Source organism: Drosophila montana, unplaced genomic scaffold, assembly GCF_035044405.1.
Source record: "Drosophila montana isolate Dmon_TW-CO22-7 unplaced genomic scaffold, ASM3504440v1 contig_1505_1, whole genome shotgun sequence".
In the NCBI taxonomy this organism is placed as follows: Eukaryota; Metazoa; Arthropoda; class Insecta; order Diptera; family Drosophilidae; genus Drosophila; species Drosophila montana.
Genome location: NW_026996452.1, coordinates 1,787,688 through 1,814,471, shown reverse-complemented (window position 1 = coordinate 1,814,471; position 26,784 = coordinate 1,787,688). Strand labels below are relative to the sequence as shown.

Here is a 26,784-nt window from a genome sequence, read left to right as displayed (position 1 = left end):
TTCCACAAAATTACGTATATTTATTTTTGTATAATTTGGAGTATTCTTTTTCAATTTGCTTTGCATTCTTAAGTAAAATTGTTATTTAAAATCACACATTAAATGAATTGCCTCTTGCTCTTAAGGGTTACGTAGTATAAACTTCTAACAAAATTAATCCTATCTTTAAATTTATATATATATATATATGTATTTATGTAGGTTTAGCAATGCGTGAATTATATATTCAATTACAATGTTAAGCAACTTACAAATTAATATCACTATAAATGCACAAAGATTATATAGTTGTTATTTTAGACAATAATCGTGAGCTGGGATCGTGTGAGATTGAACTGGGGGACGGTTTGAAGAAAATGAATGTGCGATGCAGAAAGTGTAATTAAAATTCGGTGTGAAAACTGTTAGCCGTATCGATCATCTTTGATTGCAAAAATATCTCAGCATTGTCAGTCATCTGTAGAGAAATCAATATGTTATTCAGATTAAAGAAACCTCCCCCCCTGTAAGGCATTTGGCCCGCTTACCTCCTTAAGTGTGAGCAATTCGTCCTTGTTCTCATCGCACAAGCTGAACAAAGTCGCCGCCTCCTGGAGTGCATAGCGCGGTGTCTTCGGATTGACATAGTTCAGCAGCTCGCCACGATCGGCCTTGCCATCGTGATTCTTATCGATAATGCGCTTGAACTCCTCGCGACGCTCTACCAGAGTTTTGGATATAAGAGACTTGCGCAGCAGGTCCTCATCATCGTCCACATTCAGTTCGGAGAACTCCTCCAGCGTGAGCTGATCGTCGCCGTCCTGATCGAACTGACGCAACAGATCATCCACCAGCTCCAGCAAATTGGATACACTCGATTCCGGATGCCTGAAGCTCAAATACTCATCAATTGTCAATGTAAATAGATCCGTTCGCGCCGCCTCCGTCCAGCGAGCCTTGTCCCGCATCATATCCTCGCGCGCCTTGCGATTCAGCGAGGTGTGCCTGATCTCATCGTGCTCATCAATGTCGGCATCTGTCATGCCATGCTCGCGCAGAAAGAAACGATGATATTCATCCCAGGTGATTAGCCCATCGGCAGGTGCGATGTCTACGCGTCGAAATTCCCTGGCATTATTCATAATGGCGATGTCTATATGCTCGACAATCCGTTTATTTATATACTGTCCCAGCTCCTGTATGGACAGGCGTCCATCATGATTACGATCGGCTCTGCGAACAGAACAATCAAAGCAACATTTTTCATTATGCAGAGGGTATTATCAAGATGTTAGAAATTATATGATATATTGAGCGCGAATCCATATTGACTTATATATAATCCTATAAAACGATCTTAATCTGCAAACTTACGATATCTGTTCCTTGGAAATTAATGGAAAGATACTTAGATTCAAAACGCTTAATTTGAGTTATTCGAGAAATATATTCTCTATATAGTCAAGAAAACCACAAGAGCAAACCAAATGAGACCCACATGTCGAGCGATTCTGCTGACTGGCTAGGCCCTAATGGGAGGAGTCAAAACTAATTTATCTGAAGTCAAATGGAGCATGGTGAAAGGAGCATGGATAATATAAAACAGATTTATGAAAGCGCTTGCCACCTTAACATTAAACTCCAATTAAACTGACCGAAAAATGCTATGATAATTGCGTGCATGAAATTAATAGCCATCATTTGTGGCTTCTGCATTTAAATTTCATTTTAATAATGTGGTTGAGCCAGCAGACCACTCCACCTCCCCCTACCACCATGAGAATTGAGCCCTGCAAATGGCGAGTGCCATTTTTGGGAGGGCAATCAAATTGTAGCTGCAACTGCCACAACATCAGTCGACGCGCGGGCCATTGTTATAAATTTTAATTGTGCGCCTCCTTTGGTCTGTTGTCGCCGACAATTTGGTCACCCACATCGGGTCGCTGTTATCAACGCACGCGGCTCGTTAATGTCCCGCTCGAGCATTCCAATTAGGCCACTGCTGTCAGTACCCTTTGGCGCCGACATGCCATGGCCCGTGCATTGATTTGGCAGTGCGAGTCCACCAAAGAATGCCACAAACTATAAACTAGCTGCACAAGTTGCATGCAACACGCAGCGTAAACTTCGCTCGCATTCGCAAATGGAAGAAAATGGAAAACTTATACGGCTAAATAACTTGCAAACGAAGCACAGGCCTCATAACTTTGAAAACAACGGGCGGTAACTATATCCTTGGAGGCGAAGATGTCTTTTAGTATTCGCGGAAATGCTGGAAGTGTAGCTGATTTATTTTATGTAGAATAAAATGGCTTTGTTGGCTTTCGTGTTGGGTGGGCTAGGCAAAGGGAGAGGGGTTAAAGGGTATAATAAAACTAACAAAAGATTGTTACAATGGAAGCACATAACATCGATGCACTGCTGTTGGCGTGACCCTTCCTTGATCCTGCACCAGCCCAATCAGAATATAGTTATTGGCAGGATCTCTAAAGCTAGTCTTGGTTTGGCAAAGTTAGCTTTCGGCTGACACTCTTAGCAAAATGGACGTAAAAGCTCATGGGTATCTGTCACATTTTTGTCGATTTTAATTATGTCGCATTAATCTATTTTTGTTGGGCGAAACGAGGATATGTATGACTATTTAGGACCCATCCGATTTTAAAGAGATAACGTGTTTGCAGTTTAAGTACGTCTAGCTATGTATGTATGTATGTAGCCCAATTTAAGACTGTTCAACACAGTTAAGTGACAATTCTAATGTAAGAAATTAATCAGGGAAAGTAAGAAACTAGACCAGGATTAGCTTTGGTGGCAAGTATTAATCACTTTTTTTTTTAATGAATTAGCATTAATTTGTTTGTTTGTTTGTTTGTCTTTCTCCTCTATCAATGTTGTTTATGAGCACTATATACTAGAATAAACCATACCCGCTAAAACTATATTCTTTTTTTACTTGCTCAATATTATTCAAGAGTTAGAGAAGTGCACAACATATCTCTCTGAGTTCCATGAGGAGATAGAGCAATTGCGTGCTAAAAAATAGAATCTATTAATTGTTAACTTATCAGCTAAGTGCGCATTCGCCTAGCTTGCCAAATGAGCTGGGGAAAGTTATCGCTTAATGACTATCAGTTAAAATTAAACTTAATGGATTGAAAATAATTAAAATATTTTGTTAAGTTCTTAACTACAAACAAAGCGTAATTAAATCAAGCTTGAGGTTCACAATACCACCTTTATCAAAAATGCATTGCCTACTTTGCGGCGCGTCGTCTTTAAAACTGTTAAGCGGTATTTTACACCCTCTCTCTCTTCCACTTTCTCCCTCACGTTTTTTTGCTCTCTCTCGCTATCTATCTCGCTCTGTCCCTCTCTCTTCTCTATCTCGTTCTCTACCCCTCTCTCTTCCACTATTAGTTTCTATCGACATCCTTAAACGTTTTACTACCCATGCAAGTTTAATCATAAATTAAAGTGCAATAGATATTATTTTGCTTGGACCTCAATCAAGTACAGTATTTGGATTAAGACTCGCAATAACTGAAAAGTTTGTCCCGTTAAAGCAACTATTTAAGTGTTTGAGCGACTTCCATTTCTTTAATTTTCAGTTTTTCTTCATTTTAATATCAAAGAACTTAATGCAAACACCACATTAACACAATCCGATTCTAAGCGAACACGAGCCAAAGATCCCATTTCGCCAAATACTTGCTGTTTCATGAAAACTATCCAACACTGGCAATTGGCAAAGAAAAAATCCGCAGGCTTATGCAAAATGCATTTTCGCCGAGTAACTAATCCCATGTCCTGCTGCTCGTCAGAAGGGCATCCAACTTACCAAAATGAACGACTGAGCGATACCCTGCACGTAATTCTGATACAAAAAAATGTTTGTTTTTTCAATACTTGAGTCACAAGATTAGAAATAAAATCTTTGAAAATTACATTAAAACTGTTTGACATCAATGGGCTAATAATGGCAAAAGACAAACATGTTGAAGAACATCGATACCCTTTATGGTCTCTGCTGACTCTTCTTTTGTGACAGACATAGCCCTTGTTAGTCATTTTATGGAGACAGTAAAAGAAATGCAAAAATGTGAAAAACGCAGTTGAAATGAAAAACTTTTGCGCCAAAGTATGCGTAGAAGATGCGAAAGGGAGCAAAAGCAAAAACGTTTCGTTTTTTCTATTTATTCTTGTTTTGTTTGTTTTCTGTTTCTAAAGGATTTGTGCGCTCTGTACCCCCTGGGTCACCGAAACTCAAACTCCATGCTGGCACAGACCGCAACGCACACACATATTACGAACTGGCAAGGGGGCCTGGGGTGGGCAGGGTGAATAGTGAATAACAAAAGTTTTGTGGAAGGAAACTAACTTGAAATCGCTTTACTTTCCGGTTTATTTATTTTAGTTTCTAATGCCTCAACTATATGCTAATGAAACCACTGTGCGGTGCAGCCACCGCATCCACATCCGCATCCGCGTCCGCACCCGCCTCCAGATTCGCTTCCCCAGGCGCCTACAACACAAATACAAACACAAAACCAACACTACAAACAAAATAATCCCTCAGATACGCATTGACAGTCCCATGGCAGCCATTTGCTGATTGTTTCACCGGTTAGTCAGAGTCTATTGTGGGCACAACCCCGACCCGCCACGCCCCGCCCCCTTCCTTTGAGTGCTTTAATAACTGACACCTGTTTGGGCAATCACATTCTCAACATTCCTAACAAATGGAAGTCTCCCCAACCAACAGCACATAGCTCAAGGGGGGGCTCATGTTATTCAGACACTCTAGCACCCCGACGCTTTTCTTAGAGAACAATCGCAATGTGCTGGGAAACGTAAATATAATTTTCCCGAGGACATTTTATACCAAGCGTTAAGTACTTAAGTTTATGAAATTTACAGAAGTGTTTTGCAGCGAATGCTGCTCAATAGGGAAAGAAATACAAAAACCAATTATTTAGAGGATATTTTAGAGAATTTTTTAACATTTGAAAACATGATATTACAATTAATTGCATAAAATACATTTTGTTCGCTGTGAGAATACAATTTTTTTTTATAATAATATTTTGTGTTCAGTTATTAGAAATAATATTTGAATAACAAAATTGACGCAGGCTTTTGAAGAATATAAATATTCCTTAGGCAGCATATCACATAAAATGTTAAACATTAAAATGTTAAAAATGTTAAACAAATGCATTCGTTTTACAAAGAAAATAACAATCACTAAAGGAATATTTCGACAGTTTATCAAGTACATGCGGAAAACAAACAAACCATTTAATAGCAATCCATAAAAGTATTTTCTATACCCAATATTAGGTGCTGCACATCAAAGAGGAGACGTCTCCCCCATAATGCATATAGATACTGTAAAGATAATGCATATATTTATAAAACATCAATACCAACTGCCGAGTCAATATAGCCATGCTCCTCTGTATGTTTCTATGCAAATTAGTCTCTCAGCTATCGTCAAGAAATCTTTAAAGTATGTCGGAATCGGCAGCATATAACAATTTTGTTATATAGCTGTCATAGCAAAAATCAGTCGAAAACTAAATTCTTGAATAAAAAGTTATTTTGTTGTCCAAAATATTTTGAGGAAATTTTAAATTATACGATGCTTTTTGCATATAAACAAAATGCTATCAACATCGAATTAATATATCGTAACAAAGCTTTTTATCTTTGCCCTTTACTCAAAATATCTCGAGTAACACAAGCTTCACTGTATATATCATATAAGTAGCTTCTACGAAAACAATTTCTCGAAAATACAGTTTCAGTTTAAGCGCACATCTAAGCCATATGTCAAGGGTATACGGCGTGTCGAACTTAGCCGTTCTTTTCTGATTCTATTGAAGTATTTATCTAAACATTAATAAAATAAAATTGAATTTAATACTAATTAATGCATTTTATATGTCTAATGCACAATGAATTCAGCTAAAATCAATCAAAAACATAATTCCATATTAAATTTGCGAATATATTAACGGGAGCCTAACTAGATAATAATATAATAATAATAATATTAAAAAAAAAAAGAAACATAGCAATATTTATATCGTGGGGCATCTTTAATCAGAACTCGCTTCAATTAATTTTAGCCGCAGTACAGCTTTATTTAAAGACTATTATCAAGGGAGCGCCTGCCATTTTTTGCTATTATTTGCCTGACTACACATAATTGTAGCCCATTGGGCGGCGGTAATCGTTATAAGAAGTAATTGTTATTAATTTTACTTACTATTAAGTCTGTTGCTGCGGTAATTGGGTAATTAGTCGCCAAGTGTGGACTCGTGCGGAGCTTCACTTATATATATAAATATATATCTCCATTTATAAAACTGTATGTCCTGACTGACTGACTGACTGACTGACTGACTGACTGACTGACTGACTGACTGACTAATTGTCTGATTGGAGCTAGGAAGCTGACTGTATTTACCTTATGTGATGAAGGCGCACGTTAAGACGGGGTTTCGGGAAATTCCAACCGCAAGTGTGGAAAAATCGCGAAAAACGTTTTTATGAAACTTTTTTTGTTTACCATCCTACCGGCATCAAGCTCATTTCCAAAGATCCTTGATCAAATTCATTTGAGGGGTGTTACACACTTTTCGAAAAATCCTTTCTACCTTGGTGAGAATGGAGGTCAAAGATTTGGTGGGTGACGTTTCGTGCTCAAATTCATTTCCAAGGACAAATATGAAAATTCATTTGAGACGTGGTTCGCATTTTTCGCAAAATCAAAGCTTCCTCGGCGGAAGATGTGGGTCAACGATTTTTTGGGGGCAGCTTTAAGCTTCGTCCGATTCGCCTCAAACTTACATTCAAAGCCCTGCAAACTAACTTAATGATAAAGTGTTTCAGCGATTTTAGAAATTCCATTCAAGACTGTGGTAAATTGGAAGTAAACGGCTTTAAAATCAATTTTTAATGCGCCCTTCTTAGATGATAAATGCGGGTGCCACGGGCAAGGCCGGGTATTACGCCCTAGTATATACATATATTTGTGCCCATAAGTTCAAATCATGCGACTTCAATTGCAATTTGAAAGCTGCTGTGCAATCGAGCGAATAAATGCTAGATATTTCGGGCATTTGAGCAACTTAAAGTGCGGCAAGTAATTTGCGAATTGCTTAGTTGGAGGCAGCAATCGAAATCGAGTAAAAATAAAGTTTACCGTCAGCTGCGGTAGCTAAGCTGACTCGCAAACTCAAATATATTTTCTCACTTTTACGAACAACTTTTGTCCCTAGCCCAAAAGTAGAAAGAGGAGTCACAAATAAAACGTGGAAGCTGCGAAAATGTTTTTGATAAAAGCTTATTTCTATTCAATGAATATTAAAATAGAATTTTCGCATTGCTTGTTGCCATGGCTATGAATCTGATTGCAGCTGCTCTCAATAAGGCCATCAATATGGCATTTATATTGCATGCCCTTGGTGACAATTCCAGCAGGATGTGCATAAGCATGGCATTAACCTAATCAAAATTAATGATAGTTCAATCCGATTAAATGACGACAGCAACATGTAAATGGGGCGTGGCCCAGCTGCTATTTGTGCTGTGTTTGCCTGTTGCCCATATCAATATTTGATGGAGGATTAAATATCCAATACACATAGTACACAAGGGAGGCCTCTGGCACGCCCACAAAACTGGGCAGCTGCTCTGAGTTGTTGTTGTTGCTGTGATTAAAAAAAATTGTAAATCAGAACATTGCAATTTTATTAAATTTTCAGCATATTTCTGCGACTAGCTTTTAAGCAATTAAGTTTGATTGTTGTCAATTAAATCAATCGGATTATTAAATGGTATCAAAAAGCTTTCAACAATTATAATGCGCTTAAATAAAAGGCTGCCATTGAATATTTATTACCATAGGAAAGCAACAACAAAATAGACATAAATAAGTTTGTTTGCCTCTAGTTGTGGCTGCATAGCCCGTAGAAATAAACTTTCTATATATTAGATATACAATTTCTATACCACATGGCCGCAATGAAAGGATTAAATTCTTTGCATAACTTTAGCTCAATAAAAATTATATTTGATGTTGGCGAATTTTTCTGTTAAACGAAGAGGGAATCCTACAAACGATACCCACGGCAATATTAAACCATAAAAAATGAAATAAAAAAGTTTTAGGTGCTGCTACTCATACGCCTCGTTGCCCAACCGCTGTGCGGCTTTATTTTCTCCTATTCCTCAAACTGTGAATAAGTTTTTCTTATGTTTTCATATTGGATCCTGTAGGTGGAGTTTTAGGGCTATTTTTAGAAAAATTGCTTTGCTAAATTGACTAAAGGTCGAATGTCAACAAAACCAATATTAAAAATTTAAAAAATTATAATTTAAATTGCAGGCAAGCTTTTCTCCTACCGACGCTTTAATTGTGTCTGAAAAAAACATCTTCAACGGACCGGATAGAATTAAAAATTTATTATGTTACCCATAAAACATTAGAATGTGTGGCCTTTAACTACGGCTGCGCTATATACAGAGAAAAAGTATGTATATTGAGTAATGGAACCAAATTTATTTATATAATTGTTCTCATTTAAATGGTGTAAATATATAATTATTATTATTATTATTATTATGTATTTAACATAGGCTACGCCCAAGATTTGTTTATCATAACAATTTAGTTTTAAATAATAATTGGCTGTTGCAGTTATTATATTTTTATTTCATTATTATTCTATTGATTTTATTGTATTATTTTTAGTTAAATTTTACATCTATTTTATTATTTATAATAATTATATATTTATTTAAATCATTATTATATTTATTTAAAATTTGTGTATATTTATTATTATTATTATTTTTTTTGTTATTTAGGAGAATTTAATTTTTATTTATTTCTCTGCTTTCTTAGGGTCTAAACGTCCTCTTTTTAATATACCCATACTGCTCATAAAATACTGCCTGCTCAATAATAAAGTTGTTCGTTTCAGATAGAAATACACTATATATGTACATACTAGTTTAATCGCAAGCCCTGCAACATCTAACCTTAAGCATCGTTAATCATACGCCATGTTGGCAAAATCGCTTGTTATTAACTGCCCTCATAATTCTTGTGGTTCATCTAGCTATAAATTAGCTGCTAGCCACAATGATATATAGAAAACTGCAGATACTTAGATATATGCCAGCGTAGCATTTCACTGATTGCACAAGCAAACTTTAAGGATTTCTGTTTGTGGAGAATGGAAATATAAAAATAGAGAAAACGCAGTATATTTGGCCTTAGAATTCAATTTTTAAAATTTATATTTTGTACAATTTGGCACTGTCAGCACGTCCCGCACAGATTTTGCTCTAATCAATAATTATGATTGCCTTTCTTTGGCCGCCTGTCCCTAACACAGACTGTAATCCGATTATCCAGCGTCCAATCAAAATCATTCAAAATAACAAATCGCATTTGGGGAACCCAAAAGCACCTTTATTCCCCAGCCCTGAACAAAGCATTCATCAAGTGCTGCTGCTGCTAACCCATGGCTCATTCGCTTGTTGCCATAAATTTCACAATTTGTCGTACACACAATTCAGGCACGCACTGTGCTGGCCCCCATTTGTGGCCGCCGTGTCTCTCATTCTCCTTCTTTAGCACCCTACTCTTTTCTACTCTATCTATTTAACTCCCACGTCGCCTGACATCCGCGCAGCGTGAACAATAGCCGCGGGCAACAGCACAACGTTGTGCGTGAACAATGAAGGAGCCGCCAAACTAGCACCAAATTATCAGCCAAACAACCAACGGAACCGTGGCTGGCGAGGGGTTAGGGGGAAGGGGATGTAAGGGGTGTGGGTAAACGCCCACTGGGCAAAGAACGAAGGCGTAACTTACCGCTTGAATGCTTTTGCAAGTATTTGCTTCTCGTTCACATTGCTGGCCGTTAATATAACTGTTTCGGGCTGCAGCTGAGCTGATTTGCCAGTTACGCTTCCACTCTCGCCGCCGCCGCCGCCGCCGCCACCTCCTCTATTAGCAGCTATCGGCTGCACTTTTCGTCGCTGCTGCTGCTCTTTCGCCTGTGCATTGCCCAAAACTAAATTGTTCATCGTTAGCTGTGACTGCGACTGCGACTGCGACTTCGGCCTTTGCTTTTTCTCTTCCTGCTGTTGTTGTTGTTGTTGTTGCTCCTTAGGTTGCTGCTGGTCGCGGCCATTAGGGTCCTCATTGGGCATTGACTTGGCCTGAGCCTCAGCTTCGGCCTGGGTCTGTTCTACAGAGCTGTGTTGCTCCCGCTGTTGCTGCTGCTGCTGCTGCTGGTGCTGCTGCAGCTTCTGGCTGGTGCTGTGCAATATGAGGCCAATGAAAAACATATAAAACAAAATGGCGCACAATGTCGAGCAGCGCAGCCATCGGAAGCTTTTGCTCAGCTTGTTAACGAAAGTCATTTTGTGGCCACCACCGGACGTTCGCCTCGGTATTGGGCTGGCTCCACACTCGAGTCCCTCGACCGCACCCACTCCAAGCACAACCTGGAACGTAGCCTCAGCCACACGTTGCGTGTAATTTGCACAAATTTTTGTTGCCAGCCGCTTCCGCTGCTTATCCGTCGTGGCGAGTGGGGGCGATGGCTGATGGCTGATGGGTGTTGGGTGTTGGTTGCCTGCCTCTGGCTGGCTTCTGTTCGCTGTCGCCACGTTCGCTGGATTCAGTGGCGATTGTTGTAATTGTTGTTGCAATTGCACATTAATTGACTTTTATGCTCCACAGGCAGTGCGACGATGCAGCCAGTGTTGGCTATGCTATGTTGCTATGTTACAACTCGCCCAACCACGCCCATATGCCCAAGATTCAGTTGTAACGAACTGTAGCCGCCTCCTGCTACAGCTGCCCTTTAACCTCTAATACCAATTTGATGTGCTGTTCCTTGCCGCACGCTCCATTTCCATCCATTTCCCTCGAATGCAATTTTACATGATTGTTACACGCGTTTCCATTATGCATTCAACGGCACATTTACAGCTGCAGAGTAAGAGTAAGAAATATAGATTAAGTGATTTCATAAAACCATTGTAACAATTTGATTAAATAAAATTTAAAAAGAACTTAATCAAACTATGAAATATACTTTAATAAATATAACCATTGTAAGCTTTATTGATAGCTTTGCAAATCATTATCAATATCTTATCTTAATTATATGATTCTAACACGATTATTGATTGCGTATACATTTTAGCTTTAATCTTTTCTTTAATGAGCTTTAATGAGCTTATGTACGCTTAAGCCCTTGAAATCTAAGCTTTATATTACAAAGCTTTACTTTTTGCTTTTACTGATATTTAAAACATTTATTCTTTAAACTTGTGGATTTTACTTTTAACTAAGTTTCTGAATCAAAAGCTGTTAGCTAAATTTAACAAATAACAAATACCTTAATTAATTCTGGATTTGATGTTTACTAAAGAATTAATACTTTGATCGTCTATTAATTAGAGCTTTTCGTGAATAATCTATACCCGCATATTTGTATTCTCGTTATTCGCATTTGTTTCTTAAAACCAATCGGCTTTAAGATTAAACTTAAGTTGAGTCTTAACTACAATTAAGCTTTAAAGAGTCCTTGAAAAACTACCCTCAAAGCTTTTAATGTACTTTCCAAGCATTTCATCTCAAAAGTCATTTATTTATTAAACAACTTGCAGCTTTTATTATCCATTAAAAGCTTACAATTACTTTTGTTGCCTTACCCTATTAATTGGCCCCAACTGTTTAGCCCACTGTGTTGCCTCCGGGCTCATCCATTAGCATGAAATTTACTGAAGATTTGTTTTGCGAAATGAATGAGCCATGGGACAGTCATTAAACAGGGCCACAATAATGACTGACATTACGATGAGTACTAAAAATCAGTCGTAAAACAGATAAGATGGGATGCCTTCTTGGTCTTCTTAGGGGTAAATGTGAATCTTGTGGTTGGCAATTTACTGAGGCTGCATATATAATGAACTTTCTTAACAAGGTGGACAGATAAATCTTTGTACGTTAATACAGACATATAAAGCAAGTACTACATAAAGATAATATGTGTTCAAGCCGTAAGTATAAAGCGAAATATATAAACAAAATCTTTTTAATGTTCCCTTAGCAGGCTACTTCGCCCTCTCAGATTCAAATTAATTAAACGCTATGCAAAGTAATTTCTCTTAGTGTAAAAAATGTAGCCATTTTCTTGCTGGCTCTGATTCGCAATTGCAATAATTATTGCTTAATTGTCCAATCTTTTTCTTTGAACGTTAGCTTTCCCACTTTCTTTCGCACTTCTGATTCATTTGCATTGCCACATTTCACAGAATTTTTCGGATGTTAGGAATTACTCCAATTTACTTGTGAAATGCTAAAGCCTTTTTTGTGTTCACCTTCATGCAATATTTATTGCTCATTCTGTCATTTTCTCTGAGCTCCAGAATTTTCATACTTTCTCTTTCTGATACTTTGATTTACTATGCAACACTTATTACAAATCTGATTTTTATTTTGTCTGGTTGTAAAATGTTAGGGGAATTTCATTTGTACTTATTTCTCTTCTTCTTCTCCCATTCCCCCATTCGCATTGATTCAATTTCATCCAATATTTATTGGCAAGCAATACGCAATAAATGCATAACTTTCGATTTCATTAGCGCTCCGCAAACAATTTTTGACTCAATTTTGAGTTGACTTAGTGGCTCAATTTATGCATTTGAATGTGTGCTTTCTTTTTATGTTTCTGTTACTGTTTTGTCTTTGCAACTGTTGTTGTTGCGGTTCTCTTTTAACGCTTTTGTTGCGCGCGGTTTACTTTTGTTTTCATTTCGCTTGGCTTCGTAACTTGTCGTCGCTATTGTTGTTGCTGTTGTTTATTGGCTAGCAAAACCAGTTGAGTATCTTTTCATCTTTACTCACACAAATGCTCTTAAAGATCTCACACACACACACACACACACACACGCACACGAGCGCTCACACTAGCAAAGGGGCGCAGCTGTTTGCCATTTGTCGCTGTTGTTGTTATTACGTCTTTTTTGCCTGTCTTTTATTAACTGTTCGTTTTGCTTTTGTTTTATGTCTTTGTGAACTCTCGTCGCTTATTAGTAGAAGTTGCAGCATTTGGGTGCGAACGGGACAAAAGCTAAGTGCGAAAAGGTGGAGGCAAAAAGTTGGCAATAAATTTTTAATAAAAATTGTTGCTCAGCTGCAAACGCAAAGCATACAACAAAAAGCAAGATATGTACATATATAAAGAGATGAAAAATAAGCTTAATGAATATACTTTATATCGCAAAATCTAATCCAATTAGCAAGTTTATAAGCTCTCGCCCTGCAGGCCTGCTGCTGGAGTAGCAGAAGCAGCTCTCACTTTGTTATCTGCTCGAGTTGCTGTTCATTAAAAGTGTCCCCGATCAAATTTTACAGTGATTCATTTCGCGAGACACACGCCCACTGCCCCTGTCAGCCAGCCCCCACCACGCCTACTTTGTCGTCCAGATAGTGTCAATTTCAATAAAAATTGATGATGAAGCAAAGTGCATGAAGCAAAAAATGCGTTAAACTTTATTGCGCAGTCCCGGGACCATGATTGGTGAAGTGAGGGGGGAGGGGGGGTGGCGATAGGAAGAGTGCCGTTAAACAAGTGGAAAGCGAAAAGGAAACGGGCGAGCGCAGAGCCTGCAGCAGCATCGATAAGCGCGCAGCTGGCGCAAGTTTAAAGATTTGATTCACAAAGCTCTCGCCTCGTCTCGTCTGGTCAATGTATCTTTATGTGGCTGGACATGAATTGGTAAAGTTAAATCCAGCTCCATGTCCGAGCCATGGCGTTGATGATGGAATGTTTGCCTTGCTGTTGATAAATCCACAGATGCAGGCAGCCACTGAGCAAAGAAATGAAGAAAAACTATTGCCTAGATAATCGATTGTTAAGATGATTGTCTTTACATTGCGGCTGCAAACGTTAAGTGTTTGTGTAAAAACTTGACTTGCGACTGAAATGAATGAATTTATATCACATTTTCCGTCAGGGAGAAGTTTTACATATCTGACATAACTTAAAATTAGCAAAAACTTTTGCTTTCTCGAGGGGAAGATAAAAGATACGAGTTTACTTAACGATGGCTACAAATATTGATATCTAATTATCCAATCTAATAATTGCCCTACAATCGATCTCACTTTTAAGAATTGAAATATTTTCTGTACATACATATATCTTAATAAAGCACATTTATGTCCAATTTGCACCAGTAGAGAATTTATATAAACATACATTTGTGGCGTTTCTATAAAACTGTTTGTACAAAATATTAGCTAATTAATAGAAATTTTAATAAAATTAAATAAATATGCTCTTTACGTGTGCTGCCAGTCACCCTTAAGTGCATATTAAAAAAGCAATTTTAAACATTATTAGTTATTGAATTTGCCAAATCTAATTGAAAATGAACTTTTTGTAACCAAAAGCCGGAGGCCATCAATTCAAAAACATGCATACAAATTTAATTAAAATTGCTCTGTAAAATATGAAATTTTAAATTTTGCGTTCCCCAACAGTTTGGAAACTTTGACATACCAGCCAGAAATTCAGAAGAGTTTGATTATGATAGGCTTATGATGGCGATAATGATGATGATGACGATGATAATGATGATGATTATAAGCATACATTGCTGATAATTTTAATTTAACTTTTTAATTGACTTGGGTTTTGCCCAGAACTTTTACCAAGCGCCCCAAAAAAGTATCCGTAAATAATTTCAATTAAGCAAAATTCCTTTATAACAAGAAAAATGATATTTAAGCACTTTCGATGGAAACAATTTGCGTTTAATTGAATGTATATAATATGAAATGGAGTTTGCATGCTAATCGTGCTGGGCAGCTATTTGGCCTTGCAAAGCGCAAAATGGCAAAACATAATTGAATTTTACTTGAAGTGAATATCTTTCAGCTCTGTGCATTTCGTGCTCGTTGTAATCCGTTTGCCATTTCATAATCAACTTTTGAGCTGACCGCTCTTCGGCTGTGGGACGCACTGCACTCAATCAGAGAGTTCACATGAACCCAACCTAACCAACAAAGAGCTAGCCAAAACACACCAAACAGAGCACAAGAGAGCCACATGCAGCTAGCAAAAAAAAGAAAAAAATATGCTGGCAAATAAGTTGATTTGTTTGCTGTTTGCATAGAATGAAAACCACGAAAAGCGCACTGCCATGCAAATTGCAGGCCAAATAGATAGACGGATCCATGGCAGCTGCAGCTGACCCTGACTGCCAGTTGAGAGCGCGAATCAACAGAGCGTTTAAAAAAGAAAGCTTGTTTGTGTTACGGCGAACACATGACGTATACGCAACGTAGTCCAACTCAGCGCAGCGCAATGCAACTGAAGCGTACGCAAAATTGCCATGGCAGCAGCAGGTGGGTGACTCCGGACCTGGTAGTAAAAATGACATAACACACAGCACAACCACACGCACACACGCATAAAGGCTTCAACACACACACTCATACACACATACATGCATGCAGCACGGGAAAGCCACATGAAACGCTCCTTAAAATAGAAGCGTGGCAAATGCACAACAAAACTTTGCGTACACTTCAAATGCAAAGCGTCATGCAAACAAACACTCACACAACACTCACACACACACACACAACACGCACACAAGCACAGCAACAATGTGGGCCAGCTAAAGGCTTCTGCTCGGCGTTAAAATACCCTACATACTAGGCAGAATAGAATTCAAATTCAAGCACTGCCTATTACAAAAGTTTGTATCCTTATAAAATTTGAGTAATAAAATATTTATCCGTGTATTTATTGATTTTTATTTACTGTCAATAGCTTAAAACTGAAAACACAATATAAAAAAAACACGAGCTCAAACTTTTATCATGAAAGTCACATAAAATTAAAAAATAAAAAGTTGAGGAAGTTTTGAATTCACATCGAAAAGTTGTCAGGGGGTTTATCGGAGAAAAGAAAGGTTAGTTAAGAGAAAAGTTGAAAAAAGAATGTCGTTCAAGAAAAGGACATAAAGACATACAAAAAAGTTGCGGACACGTGCAAAATTAGAACAGCCAATATTCACTGGATAGTTTTCCATTTCTCCTTACAAAATTACAAATTCTCTATTAAGATTTTCTTGTCAAAGCAAAAGTTGGGTATTCAATCCTAAGAAAGTTTGTGGCTTGATAAAAGCACTCTACCACAAAAAGTATACCTTGTAAGGGCATACCCTTTTCAAATTACAAGTACAGGGTATTAACAAACACCCTCGCAGTTGAGCTGCCATGTAAATGCATCTGACTGCAAGGAACGCTGTGGGTTAGACATTTGCACTTGTCAACCCCTCCCCCCCCCCTCCATACCCCCCACGAAGCAACGTAGCAGCAACATCAGAGCCAGCCCCTGTCTACTCACTTACAACCCCCAGCCCCCCGGCCCAGCGTAGAATTCTGCCATTTTTTATATCATTTACACGTTGAATGTCATCTACGCTGCAGTCGACACATTTCAATGTGCGGCTACATTCGCTGCCAAGGGGCGGGAAGGGCAAGGGCAACGGATATTTTATGCGGAGCAACGTTTGGTGTCAACTGCGTTGAAACATTGTAAAAAGAATTGAATTGCGAATTGAAATGTTGAGCATTTTTATTTAATATTGATTGTTATTGAACTCTTCCCTGCATTTGATATGCAATATACTAACTATTATTATTATTATTATTATTATTATTATTATTATTATTATTATTATTATTATTATTATTATTATTATTATTATTATTATTATTATTATTATTATTATTATTATTATTATTATTAATATTAATATTAATATTAATATTAATATTAATATTCTCTCGGTCAAATCAACAAACTAAGTAAACGCTGGCAACAAAAAAACTCATTGCTCTCGTTGGAAAAACTTCAGTTGTTTATAAAAACATATTCTGTCTTCACAGAAGACTTCAATTTTAATTGATACGAAAAATAAATAATAAAATTTATGTCTTCACCGGGTTTTGATCTCTAGACTTCGTGAGCAAAGAAGTTTGAATTTATAAAAAAGGTAAACAATTTTTTTTAATTTAAATTAATAAAAACATATTCTGTCTTCACAGGTGTTCGATTTCTAGACTTTGTGCTCAAAGAAAAATAAGACGCCTTTTCGCTTAGGAACAACTTTCTAAGCTAACACGTTGGTTTTTCAAAGACGAAAATAATTTTCTTTATGAAATCATATTTATTGTGCGTAACTATTTTATGAAAGATGCTTTATTTATGCAAGATAAGATGCGGGCTTATCTTACGCAATTTTTGGAGAACATTTTAACCAAAAGATGCCATCCATCAAGTTGGGCAAAAGCAAATCATTTGGCAGATGCTTTAAGCCAAGCTCTGGTCTATGTTTTCTTAGACACAAATCAATCATTTTGGTCGATTACAAGTTGCAGCCACTGTTATTAACGAGTTATAGTGTTTAACAATAATTAGTTGTTTATTTATGGAGTAAATTAGTTAAGATGTGGTTTGTTTTCTTTTACCTAACTTTTCATACGAATTTAAGTGAACATTATATTGGAAATTGTTAAACGAAAGCAATTATATTTACAGAATATCTGTTTATCTCTGATAATTTCTGTAAGTTTGCCGCACAGTGCGTGCAACGCGGCGTATGCGTAACATGCTGGGCATATGATTGAACAATTAGGCGTATGATTAATATCGATCGCAGGCTTTTTGTCTGCCGTATTGTGGCCAATTGCCGAAGGCAATCAGAAACACATTATCATGCGCCCGCAGATAAAGCAATTAATTGACGTGTGTTGCAATTACAATTTGTCCCGTTGCTGCCGCCACACCCGCCCCCTCAACAGGTCCTCACAGCTGCAGTTTACACTTTGATTATGTTACTTGACCGAATGTGCAATGCGGCCGCAAAAGGCCACAGTGCAACCGGTTCTGCCCCTCTCTTTCCCTCAGGCTGCCACTCGCTGGCTTTCTTTGTGCCGTCTCTTTCTGTTGCAATCATGGCAATTGAATCATTTGGCCCGAACAGCGCATACATGATTTACGGCCGAGCCAACAGCAAACTGAGGCTGAGACTTAAAAACTCAAAAACCTGGTCATGATTGTCGTTTTGCCAGTTTTTGTTGCTCGCAACGCCAGAGAAAAACAACAACTAATAATTATCTTCGGCACGCCGTACTTTAAATACCCTTTGCAGACACATGGATAAGCAATGATTTTATACGCAAGCCGACCGATTGATCATATAGCAGCCATATGATATGGTTCTCCGATTTAAAACAGCTTTGCGGTTATTTAAGTATAAGATGGAAGTTCGTGATTGCTGACTTGGGTTCGAGATTTGCTTTCGGCTATTGCTGCAGATCAAGAATATATATACCAATATATATAGGCCTTACACATTTTGTGACAAAATATTAGTACCCTCTAAAAGCGTGGAAAAAAGTGAAAGTGTACACTTGGGGCTAACACAACAACAACAGCTCTTAGGCCATACACACAAACACACACACAAACACACACACACACACACACACACAATTGCCTAGGTTTGTCTGTGTGTATGTGCGCGTGTGTTTGGGCCGGCATTTAAACGTAACAGATACTTGAGCTCTGACAGCCGACATGGAAATGTCAGGCCGCCGTACGGGCAAGTCAAGCCTCGTGCAGGGCACGGCAGCTGCAGACCTTCATGAATGAATGAATGCAACTACAAGTGTATGCACACACACACACACACACACATACAGCGTAAGTATGTGTGTGTGTGTGTGTGTGTGTTGGTCTAACAATGGAGCGAGCAGAAGTGCAACAAAATGCATGAATAAACAACAACTCAATTTGAATAAAACAACAAACAGCGCGCCGCTCACAGAAGTCAGTGCGGCATTTCATCAGGCATACGCAGCAGTTTTGAATAAATCTACAAATCTACTACAATATGTAAGCCCCAAAGCGAAAACAAATGAAGAATTTTACATCAATTTGGAGTTAAGGCAAATGTCAGCATGTAGGTAAATGCAAATCATTTAGTGTTATGGCCCGAGCCCAGAATGAAAGTGTTTTAAGCATTCGGGCGCAACAAGGTAAATATAAAGGGGCATCAATGACTTTTAGTGAAGTGCTTACGCACATATATTATAAACTTTTTGTATTTTATGTAATATCATTTTATATTTAGCACTAACAACAACCTAGTTAATAGAATCAAGTTCGTCCTCTAACTGAACCGTTTTTAAGACCCTTCGATCTTAGAGATGTTTAACTGGTAAAAAGGCTTTATACGTTTGTAGATCAGAATCAGAATTAAACTAGTTTCTCCGTTTTAAAGCTGACCGTACTATAAAAACGATCGATCGAATATTTATTGTTCTTGCAGTAAAAACTTCCCGATTCTTCAAAATTTCTTGTCATTAACGCGTTTTGCCATGCTCCTCAGCAAAATCGGACAACTCTATCATAGAACTAAAGACAATATAAGCACTTGGCTTTTGGAGAGCGAAAAGCCAGTCGGCTGGCGTGTCGTTTGAAGTGCGAAAAGCCAGATAAAAGCCAGGCTAGAAGTATTGCGGCATTTAAATTTTGCATTTAAATGTATGGGCGTTACTCATCTTATTGTTTATATTGTCTTTGATAGAACCGGTCAGGGAATGACTTTTTGTATGCAATAATTGGCTGTTTTTCAAGATATCTTCAGCAAACCCAGCAATAACGAGCTTCACTTCTACACAACTGTAAGCTGAAAGAGTAAAAAGTACTTTAAAAAATCAAGTACCTTTTTTTCGTTGTCATCAATAAATATTAATTACTGTTAATATAACTGGATATCTTTCATCTGCGTAACTCTTCATTTAACATATTTAAATAATTTTAATCTGTGGCACACATTTTTTATACATTCAGCAAACATTTTCCATATAAATTACTTTTTCCAGCACATTGAACATTGCGCATTTTCTCAGTCATAATTTTGAAATTGGCGGACGTGACTATAAAACCTATTGACCCAAATCGAATGGAATTCTGCAGACAAATTGATGACTTCAGGTAGTAAAAAATAATATTGTTTATAATCAAAAATATAATAATCTATATAATAATAATATAATATAATAATCTATAATAATGCAAATTGACTACAGAATTGAATTAATTCTGCTCGCACTTTTCTTTAATTTGAAATTTTGTTAATTTAAAATTATTATTAAATAAAATAAGTTTGTTGCTAATATAACTGAGACGTTCTTGAAATTGTATTGAATTATTATCTATATTAATATTATAGTTAACAATTATTGTAGCTGAATTTATATCAAAAATTGAATAAATAAAACCTGTTTCTGACACACTTTTTTAACATTGTTGTGAGTTTCATATTTTTTGGGATCCTTTTTTAAATGCTCAAAAATGGCAAAAACATAAAGATTAAATCTTGGGAAAACCTAAAATTAAGTCGCAAAATAAATGATAAATGTTGTTGAAAGTTTCGAACCAATTAAATGTAATGCATTAAGCCATGATATCTCAACTTTGGCATTTACTTTGCTATACACTTATTACATTTTGCTCTTTTTATGGACACATTTAATTGATTTTCACTATGACCCGCGTATTTGCACAGCCGACAATTGCAAATGAAATTGTGACGGCACTTGGGGTGCATCGCGGGCGGCGGGGAGAGGAGGGAGCGTGAGAATGCAGAATGGCGGCGCAGCAAGAACAATAAGTATATAGTTGGTAGTTAAACAAACTCGAAATTGACAAATACAAGGACACTTCACACACAGACACACACACACACAGAAAGAGTTTGATTATGATGGGGGGAGAGGCAGCCACCTGGCGCGGGTGGGGGTGCATTGCAACAGAAATGACAAACGTACTTTTGATAGACTTGTTGACGACAAGCTCTGGCACTTGGCAGCTGTCAGTTACAGCCAAAGCGAACGCCGTCTGTCGTTATGTGTGTGTGTGTGTGTGTGTGTGAGTGTTCGTGTGTGGTTGTGCCCGTGTGTGCGTGTTGGCGCCCGCCTGCTAGCATGACTATGTGGCAGAGCATGTGTGCGTGTTTGTGTACTACATGTGCAAGTAACGGACCAGCGAACCAAGGCCTGAACTGAGCAGAATTTTTGTTACAAAATTTGGTGTTTTTTTTTGCTTCATTTCTTCATTTTTGGCATTAATATATAATGTACAAAAATCAATATGAATGATTTCTGGCCAATTGGCGCCAATATTAAATGTACCACACTCGCATATTTTTTTTGGTTCAGCATGGAAAGTCCAATTACATGTTTGTTGTAATTAATTTGTTGTTTACTATGCGCAGCGAGCGTGGTGCGGCAACAGCAATATCCCCAATTACAAACAACAACAATTACAAACTACAACAACAACAACAATTTCAAACAACTAGAAACAACAACTATAAAATTTACAGCAACACAGCAGTCTGTTATTGCACTCACTTTACTTTGTTTTTTTTTTTTTTTTCGCGCGCGTAGGAGTGAGACGAGATGACGAAATTTTTAACGTGTTTTTTGTGCTCCGTCACTTCGGCTTCTTTTGCGACAGCACGTCCAACTCGCAGTAGCGACGATTACGTACTAACTTGACGTATGCGCTTACGTACTGTGTTTTGGCCAACTGAAGCCGAAGCTAGTTGAGCCGAGCCGAACGACGGCATTGAAAGCGAAACTTTATCGCAGCATGGTAATAAAGCGGGCTGAGGGAGAAAGAGGGAGACAATAGAGTGAGAAAGGAACTGAAGCCGTAGACTAACAAAGTTGTATCGAAGCATACATAGTTTAAAGACATTAAAAAAAAACAAGTTTTATGCCCCATTGCTTAGAATTATCCCCCAAGAATAATATATAATAATATAATATAATAAAATATAAATATATAAATGTAAAATATAATATAAATAATATAAAAATCTAATAAATTCGAAAACAAAGTAATCACTTATTGAGTTGTATCTCAATACGTAATTCGAAACGTTTATTATATTCCTGTTCCTGGAAAAAAACAATTTCAAAATCAAATGGATTTAAAAACTGGTACGTTAGTTGTTACGTTTTCAAGTGTTGGTAAATATTGCGGCTTGCTACCTAATTATTCGATAATGCTTTTCGATAACAGCTAGTATTTTTGGTATTTTAGGTATATTTTGGTAGTTTCCTGTTCATATGTTGCATGTTTAGTTTTTGTTGTGCGTATTCAGTAATGAAAATTGTTAAATTCTTTGATTTCAAAGAAATAATATGATTTTTGGCATATCGCCCTGATTTAAATTATGCCTGTGTAATGCTAGAAAACATTTCCTTGTGTGTCATCAGAATCGAAATCGATTTGGAAGCCAGCGAAGGTAAATGAACTCTTCGAACTCAGCGAACGACAAAAACAGACAAAGAAATTGTGTGTTTTCATATTTACGCAGAACAAGAAGGCGCCGTCTCTGCCGAACATCCAACCAATCCGCGCGTGCAAAAGGAGCGCGAACGAGATCGTGGTCTGCGCCAGGCACGCGACATAATCATCGAGACGTACACAAATCAACGTTGGACACGCGAACTGAGCTCCGAGAACGAGACCAGCAAGATGAACTGGGCCGCCGCTCTGCAGCAGCAGCACACAAATAGTCCAACGGCGGGAAGCTCCCGTGAGACAACACCACGCGGTGGTGATGAGGGGACGCCAGGTACAGGCGTGCAGACCGCCTCGAGCTTTCCACAGGAAATTGGCTACTTTTCCGGCAATCCCATTGTCGAGGTGACCAAGGGCATTATACATCTGTACAAGAAAAAGTGAGTATCACAAGTGCAGTACGGCAAATACTTTACGATTTCCTTTCTGCTTGCAGCGAGCGCAAGGCCATCAAGGAGGCGCCCTCGAATCAGCTGTGCCTTCTGGCCGTGCCGGCCACACTCAACTGCCACGACTTGCTCAACTTTATAGCACCATGTCATGCCGAGATTCGTCATGTGCGCATCGTGCGCGATGGAAGTCCCAATCAGTTTATGGTGTTGCTGGAGTAAGTGCCACATGCAGTTCAAGTCGTTACACGATTATTAACCAGTTTCCGGCCACAGATTTCGCTCAAACGAATCGGCGTTGGAGTTCTATAAATCCTACAATGGCATAGCCTACAACTCACTGGAACCGGACTCGCTCTGCCATGCCGTCTGGGTGTCCGAGGTGGAACGTGGCGAGCATGGATTGCCGCCCCTGGGGCACACAGAGCTGCCCACATGTCCCGTGTGCCTGGAGCGCATGGACGAAAGCGTTGATGGCGTCTTAACGATTCTCTGCAATCATGCTTTCCATGCCAGCTGTTTGATGAAATGGGGCGATTCCACCTGCCCGGTGTGTCGACATGTGCAAACGCCCGAGCTAGTCGAGGATTCGGTGTGCATGGAGTGCGAGGGCACCGATTCGCTGTGGATTTGTTTAATCTGTGGTCATGTGGGCTGCGGTCGGTATCAGGGCGGTCATGCGGCAGCTCACTACCGTGCCACTAATCACACCTTTGCCATGCAGCTGGGCACATCAAGCGTTTGGGATTATGCCGGCGACAATTTTGTGCATCGACTGTTCCAAAACAAATCCGATGGCAAGCTCGTTGCCTCGCAAACAGAGAAGGACGAGCGAGAGGAGAAAATCGATTCTATGCAAATGGAGTTCACTTATTTGCTGACCTCACAGCTCGACACGCAGCGTAAGTACTATGAGGAGCGCATGGAACGCCTGGAACAGGAGTGGCAGAACTTCCAAGCGAATGCCAACGAGGCTAAGTCCGAAATTAATGAGCTGCAGCAGCTGCAACAAAGCATGCAGAAGGAGAAACAGACGCTGGAACGCAAACTGGCGCACCATGCAACCAAGTAAGTAATGGAGCCAACAAATAACTCTGAGCGAACTCAATGTTCCCCTAACCTCTTGGATTTAGGCTCAAAGAGGTACAGAAGCAGCTAACCGAGGAGCGCGAACTCTCCAAGGCGTTGCAGAACAATCAAACATCCTGGCATCTCAAATACAAAAATCTTGAACTGCAGTACAACGAATTCAAGCACAATCACGACAAGGAGGTGGCAGATCTCAAGGAGCAGCTGCGTGATGTCATGTTCTTTCTGGATACACAACAGAAAATGGCCAACACAGAGCTATCGGGCGCCTCCATCACCGGCGTCAGTGACAAGGAGCCGGAAACCAGTTCGCGTCGCGGCAATCGTCGTAAGAAATAGAATTAGGTATGGTTTTAGTATAATATTTATGCGGATTGGTTCGAAAATACTACAATAAAACGGCCCTAGTATTTTAGTGCACATCTAAATATATTTGAATTTAAGTTGCAATGTTTTCTAAACCTAATGCGTACATATTCAAATTCCAATCCCAAAGTGAAGTGATGCCCAGCTATGATCTGAGGATGCAGCAACAATAACTCTACATGTGATTTCCTTAGTGAAACAAAATGCTTAAGCTAACATATATATTCATATATTTAAATGAGCATCCATATTATCTAAATGTGCGAGTTTGTATTAATTAAAAATTAATTATGAAAATAAAGTTTTCTGTAGAAGTGCTGAAAAAGTACATATAGCTTAATATACAGCGCGATATACATATATTGTGAAATGATGCTACATAAATTTTATATAGCCGTAAGTAAACTGAGTAAGATTTATGTAGCTGAACTTTTGTATGATAACCTTTCGCTTTGCCAGACATTTAGACCAGGTTCCCTTACTACCAGCCATAGGAAAAATTGTATCAACTGCAGATGGACATCGGTCTGCTTAATAAAGGAGGTTGCATCTAAAAATCGATCAGATCATCTGACTATTATAAATTGAGCTAATGAACACTTTTTAAAGCTATTTAAACCAGCTTTTGGTCAATACCAATTCAATTGAATTCGATCTTGTGTATATGCGCTTTTAACAAATTAATTTTAATTGAAATTGAAATGAGATTTCATTTCTTAGGGCAGTCGGTGTCACAATGATATGTTGGATCCGGCAATTCCTTGATTTCGACCTCTTCATGGTCCTGAAATAGATCGAGCTTCTCCTTGACCTCGTGCTCATTGCGTTCCACATTCATAAGATAGCCGGCTATGAAGCCGTACATATCCTGCGGCATGTGCAGATGCAGCTGGGCGAAGGCACCGACCAAGGTCTTGCCCATCTTCTCCTTAAACTCTTGGCCGGCGGCATCGACGGCATCCATGTTTTTGCCCTGGGGCATCCATTCGTAGTCCTTTAAGCAACAGCACTCGCAATAGATATTCGTATCGGACTCCTTCAACAGCTTGAAGAAGGGCTGCAATTGCTCCTCGCAGTGCTTCAGATTGGCCACCTCCCTGACGAATCTCTTGTGCATCTCGCAAATGTCGCGTTCGCAGCGTGTTATAACCGCCTGATCCTGGGACAAGGTGGCCGTGCGCTTAATATAATCCACAGTGTTCTCATGGAAGGACTTGAACTTGCACTTCTCCTCATTGTAGGCCTGCAGGCACTGCCTGCCATACATGATGATACTGTCCCGTCGCTTACGGATTTCCTCAGAGCGCTTGGAGTAGAAGTGCTCCACTTCGTCCAGATCCATGATGCGCTTTGTGAACTCCGAAAAGTCCTCGTCTGGGTCGCATAAACGTTTCTTGCTTAACTTCGGCTGTAGTTCGCCACACTTCTCATTTGCCTTCTCAATTTTTCTGAGGTCCTCCTTGAGCTCCAGCTGCAGATTTCTCAATTGTGTATTCAAACGCTTCACATCCTGATCGTTGCAGATCAGCGTGTTTAGCATCTCCCGCAGGCAATTCTTGTGCGGATTGGGCAGCTCATCGGGACAAGCGGTCAGCATTTTGTTTTCTATTCTTACCAAATCTTAAATAATATACGAGCAAAATTGTTTCTATTTATGTTTGTCAGTTACAAAATCAAATGAATTTGTGATGCGAATTGAATCGTTCTGAAAATCTAAGTGAAACATTCGAGATTTCCAATGTCAATTTCTATTTATAAAGGGAAAATTGATTAGAAAGTAGGCTTGCTAAAAAAAAAAAAAAAAATTTAAACAAATGATGTCAAATCTGCTAAAAAGCCAAGAATCAAACATTCATGTGTCAATATACATACAATATTTTATTTTGAAAGTTGATTTTGTTGCAAATCATTTTAAACCGGTTTGACTAGAAACCGAATCTTCATGTGACAGCGAACGTATCTAAAACAGAATACAAGTATGACTATCTACCAAAATTTTTAATAGCTCCCTATCTTCCTCTTAACCCCCCTCTTACATCTACTCAACTGCTATTCAATCAATCATTGCTTTGATTGCTCAACACCTTTCTGGAGGCTCTTATAACTTTGTTAGGAAGTGTGCAACGCAACATAAACTATATATCAAATAGTCCGTCTTTGAGTCTCGTTGTTTCTAGTCTGATTTAGTCTAGTCTCTGATCTTTTATCGTTATGCTACTTTGCATAGATCTGTAATATGTTACAATCAAAGAGCTGTCCTAAGAATGTTCGCTCGAAAACAAAACTCTTCTTTGACAAATTAATTGTTTTTCACGATGTCTTGTCCAAAACTTGACAACTTCTCACATATTTGCCTGACCGTAGGCCATATGTCCTGAAGGGTATTTACGTATTCGGCGTGCCGAAGATAGCCGTTCTTTTTCTGTTTCTTACTCTTCCCAGCAATTTAAACTGTCGAT

At 38.5% G+C, this 26,784-nt stretch overlaps 3 protein-coding genes across 4 annotated transcripts; 1 reads left to right on the top strand and 2 right to left on the bottom strand.

Annotated features, from left to right (window-relative positions):
- myd (mayday) lies at positions 1 to 21,777 on the bottom strand. The gene is made up of 4 exons (XM_064691399.1): positions 21,521 to 21,777; positions 9,872 to 10,999; positions 528 to 1,212; positions 1 to 457 (listed from the first exon to the last, which is right to left on the bottom strand). Exons 2-4 carry the CDS (start codon positions 10,423 to 10,425, stop codon positions 383 to 385), a joined length of 1,314 nt encoding a protein of 437 aa, XP_064547469.1. The 5' UTR covers positions 10,426 to 10,999; positions 21,521 to 21,777; the 3' UTR covers positions 1 to 382.
- A 266-nt stretch (positions 21,778 to 22,043) lies between these two features.
- On the top strand, positions 22,044 to 24,665 carry LOC135434890 (BRCA1-associated protein). 2 transcript variants are annotated; one of them, XM_064691650.1, is made up of 7 exons: positions 22,044 to 22,114; positions 22,369 to 22,422; positions 22,495 to 22,861; positions 22,918 to 23,088; positions 23,147 to 23,938; positions 24,004 to 24,304; positions 24,368 to 24,665. In XM_064691650.1, exons 1-6 carry the CDS (start codon positions 22,099 to 22,101, stop codon positions 24,296 to 24,298), a joined length of 1,695 nt encoding a protein of 564 aa, XP_064547720.1. In that variant the 5' UTR covers positions 22,044 to 22,098; the 3' UTR covers positions 24,299 to 24,304; positions 24,368 to 24,665. The 2 variants fall into 2 exon arrangements, with proteins under 2 accessions (XP_064547720.1, XP_064547710.1); XM_064691640.1 differs by having other exon boundaries at positions 22,045 to 22,114; positions 24,456 to 24,665.
- A 283-nt stretch (positions 24,666 to 24,948) lies between these two features.
- Positions 24,949 to 26,033, bottom strand: LOC135434903 (uncharacterized). The gene has a single exon (XM_064691657.1). The coding sequence runs from the start codon at positions 25,920 to 25,922 to the stop codon at positions 25,035 to 25,037; it is 888 nt and encodes a 295-aa protein (XP_064547727.1). The 5' UTR covers positions 25,923 to 26,033; the 3' UTR covers positions 24,949 to 25,034.
- Between the last annotated feature and the right edge of the window lie 751 nt (positions 26,034 to 26,784).

Bases quoted from the DNA above. Each gene is read 5' to 3' on its own strand.
- myd (XM_064691399.1), bottom strand. From the start codon at position 10,425: ATGACTTTCGTTAACAAGCTGAGCAAAAGCTTCCGATGGCTGCGCTGC. The intron at 1,213-9,871 runs GTAAGTTACGCC...TTCTGTTCGCAG, and splicing joins CTTGCAAAAGCATTCAAGCG to AGCCGATCGTAATCATGATG. The intron at 458-527 runs GTAAGCGGGCCA...ATTTCTCTACAG, and splicing joins AATTGCTCACACTTAAGGAG to ATGACTGACAATGCTGAGAT.
- LOC135434890 (XM_064691650.1), top strand. The intron at 22,423-22,494 runs GTAAATGAACTC...ATATTTACGCAG, and splicing joins CGATTTGGAAGCCAGCGAAG to AACAAGAAGGCGCCGTCTCT. The intron at 23,939-24,003 runs GTAAGTAATGGA...TCTTGGATTTAG, and splicing joins CTGGCGCACCATGCAACCAA to GCTCAAAGAGGTACAGAAGC.
- LOC135434903 (XM_064691657.1), bottom strand. From the start codon at position 25,922: ATGCTGACCGCTTGTCCCGATGAGCTGCCCAATCCGCACAAGAATTGC.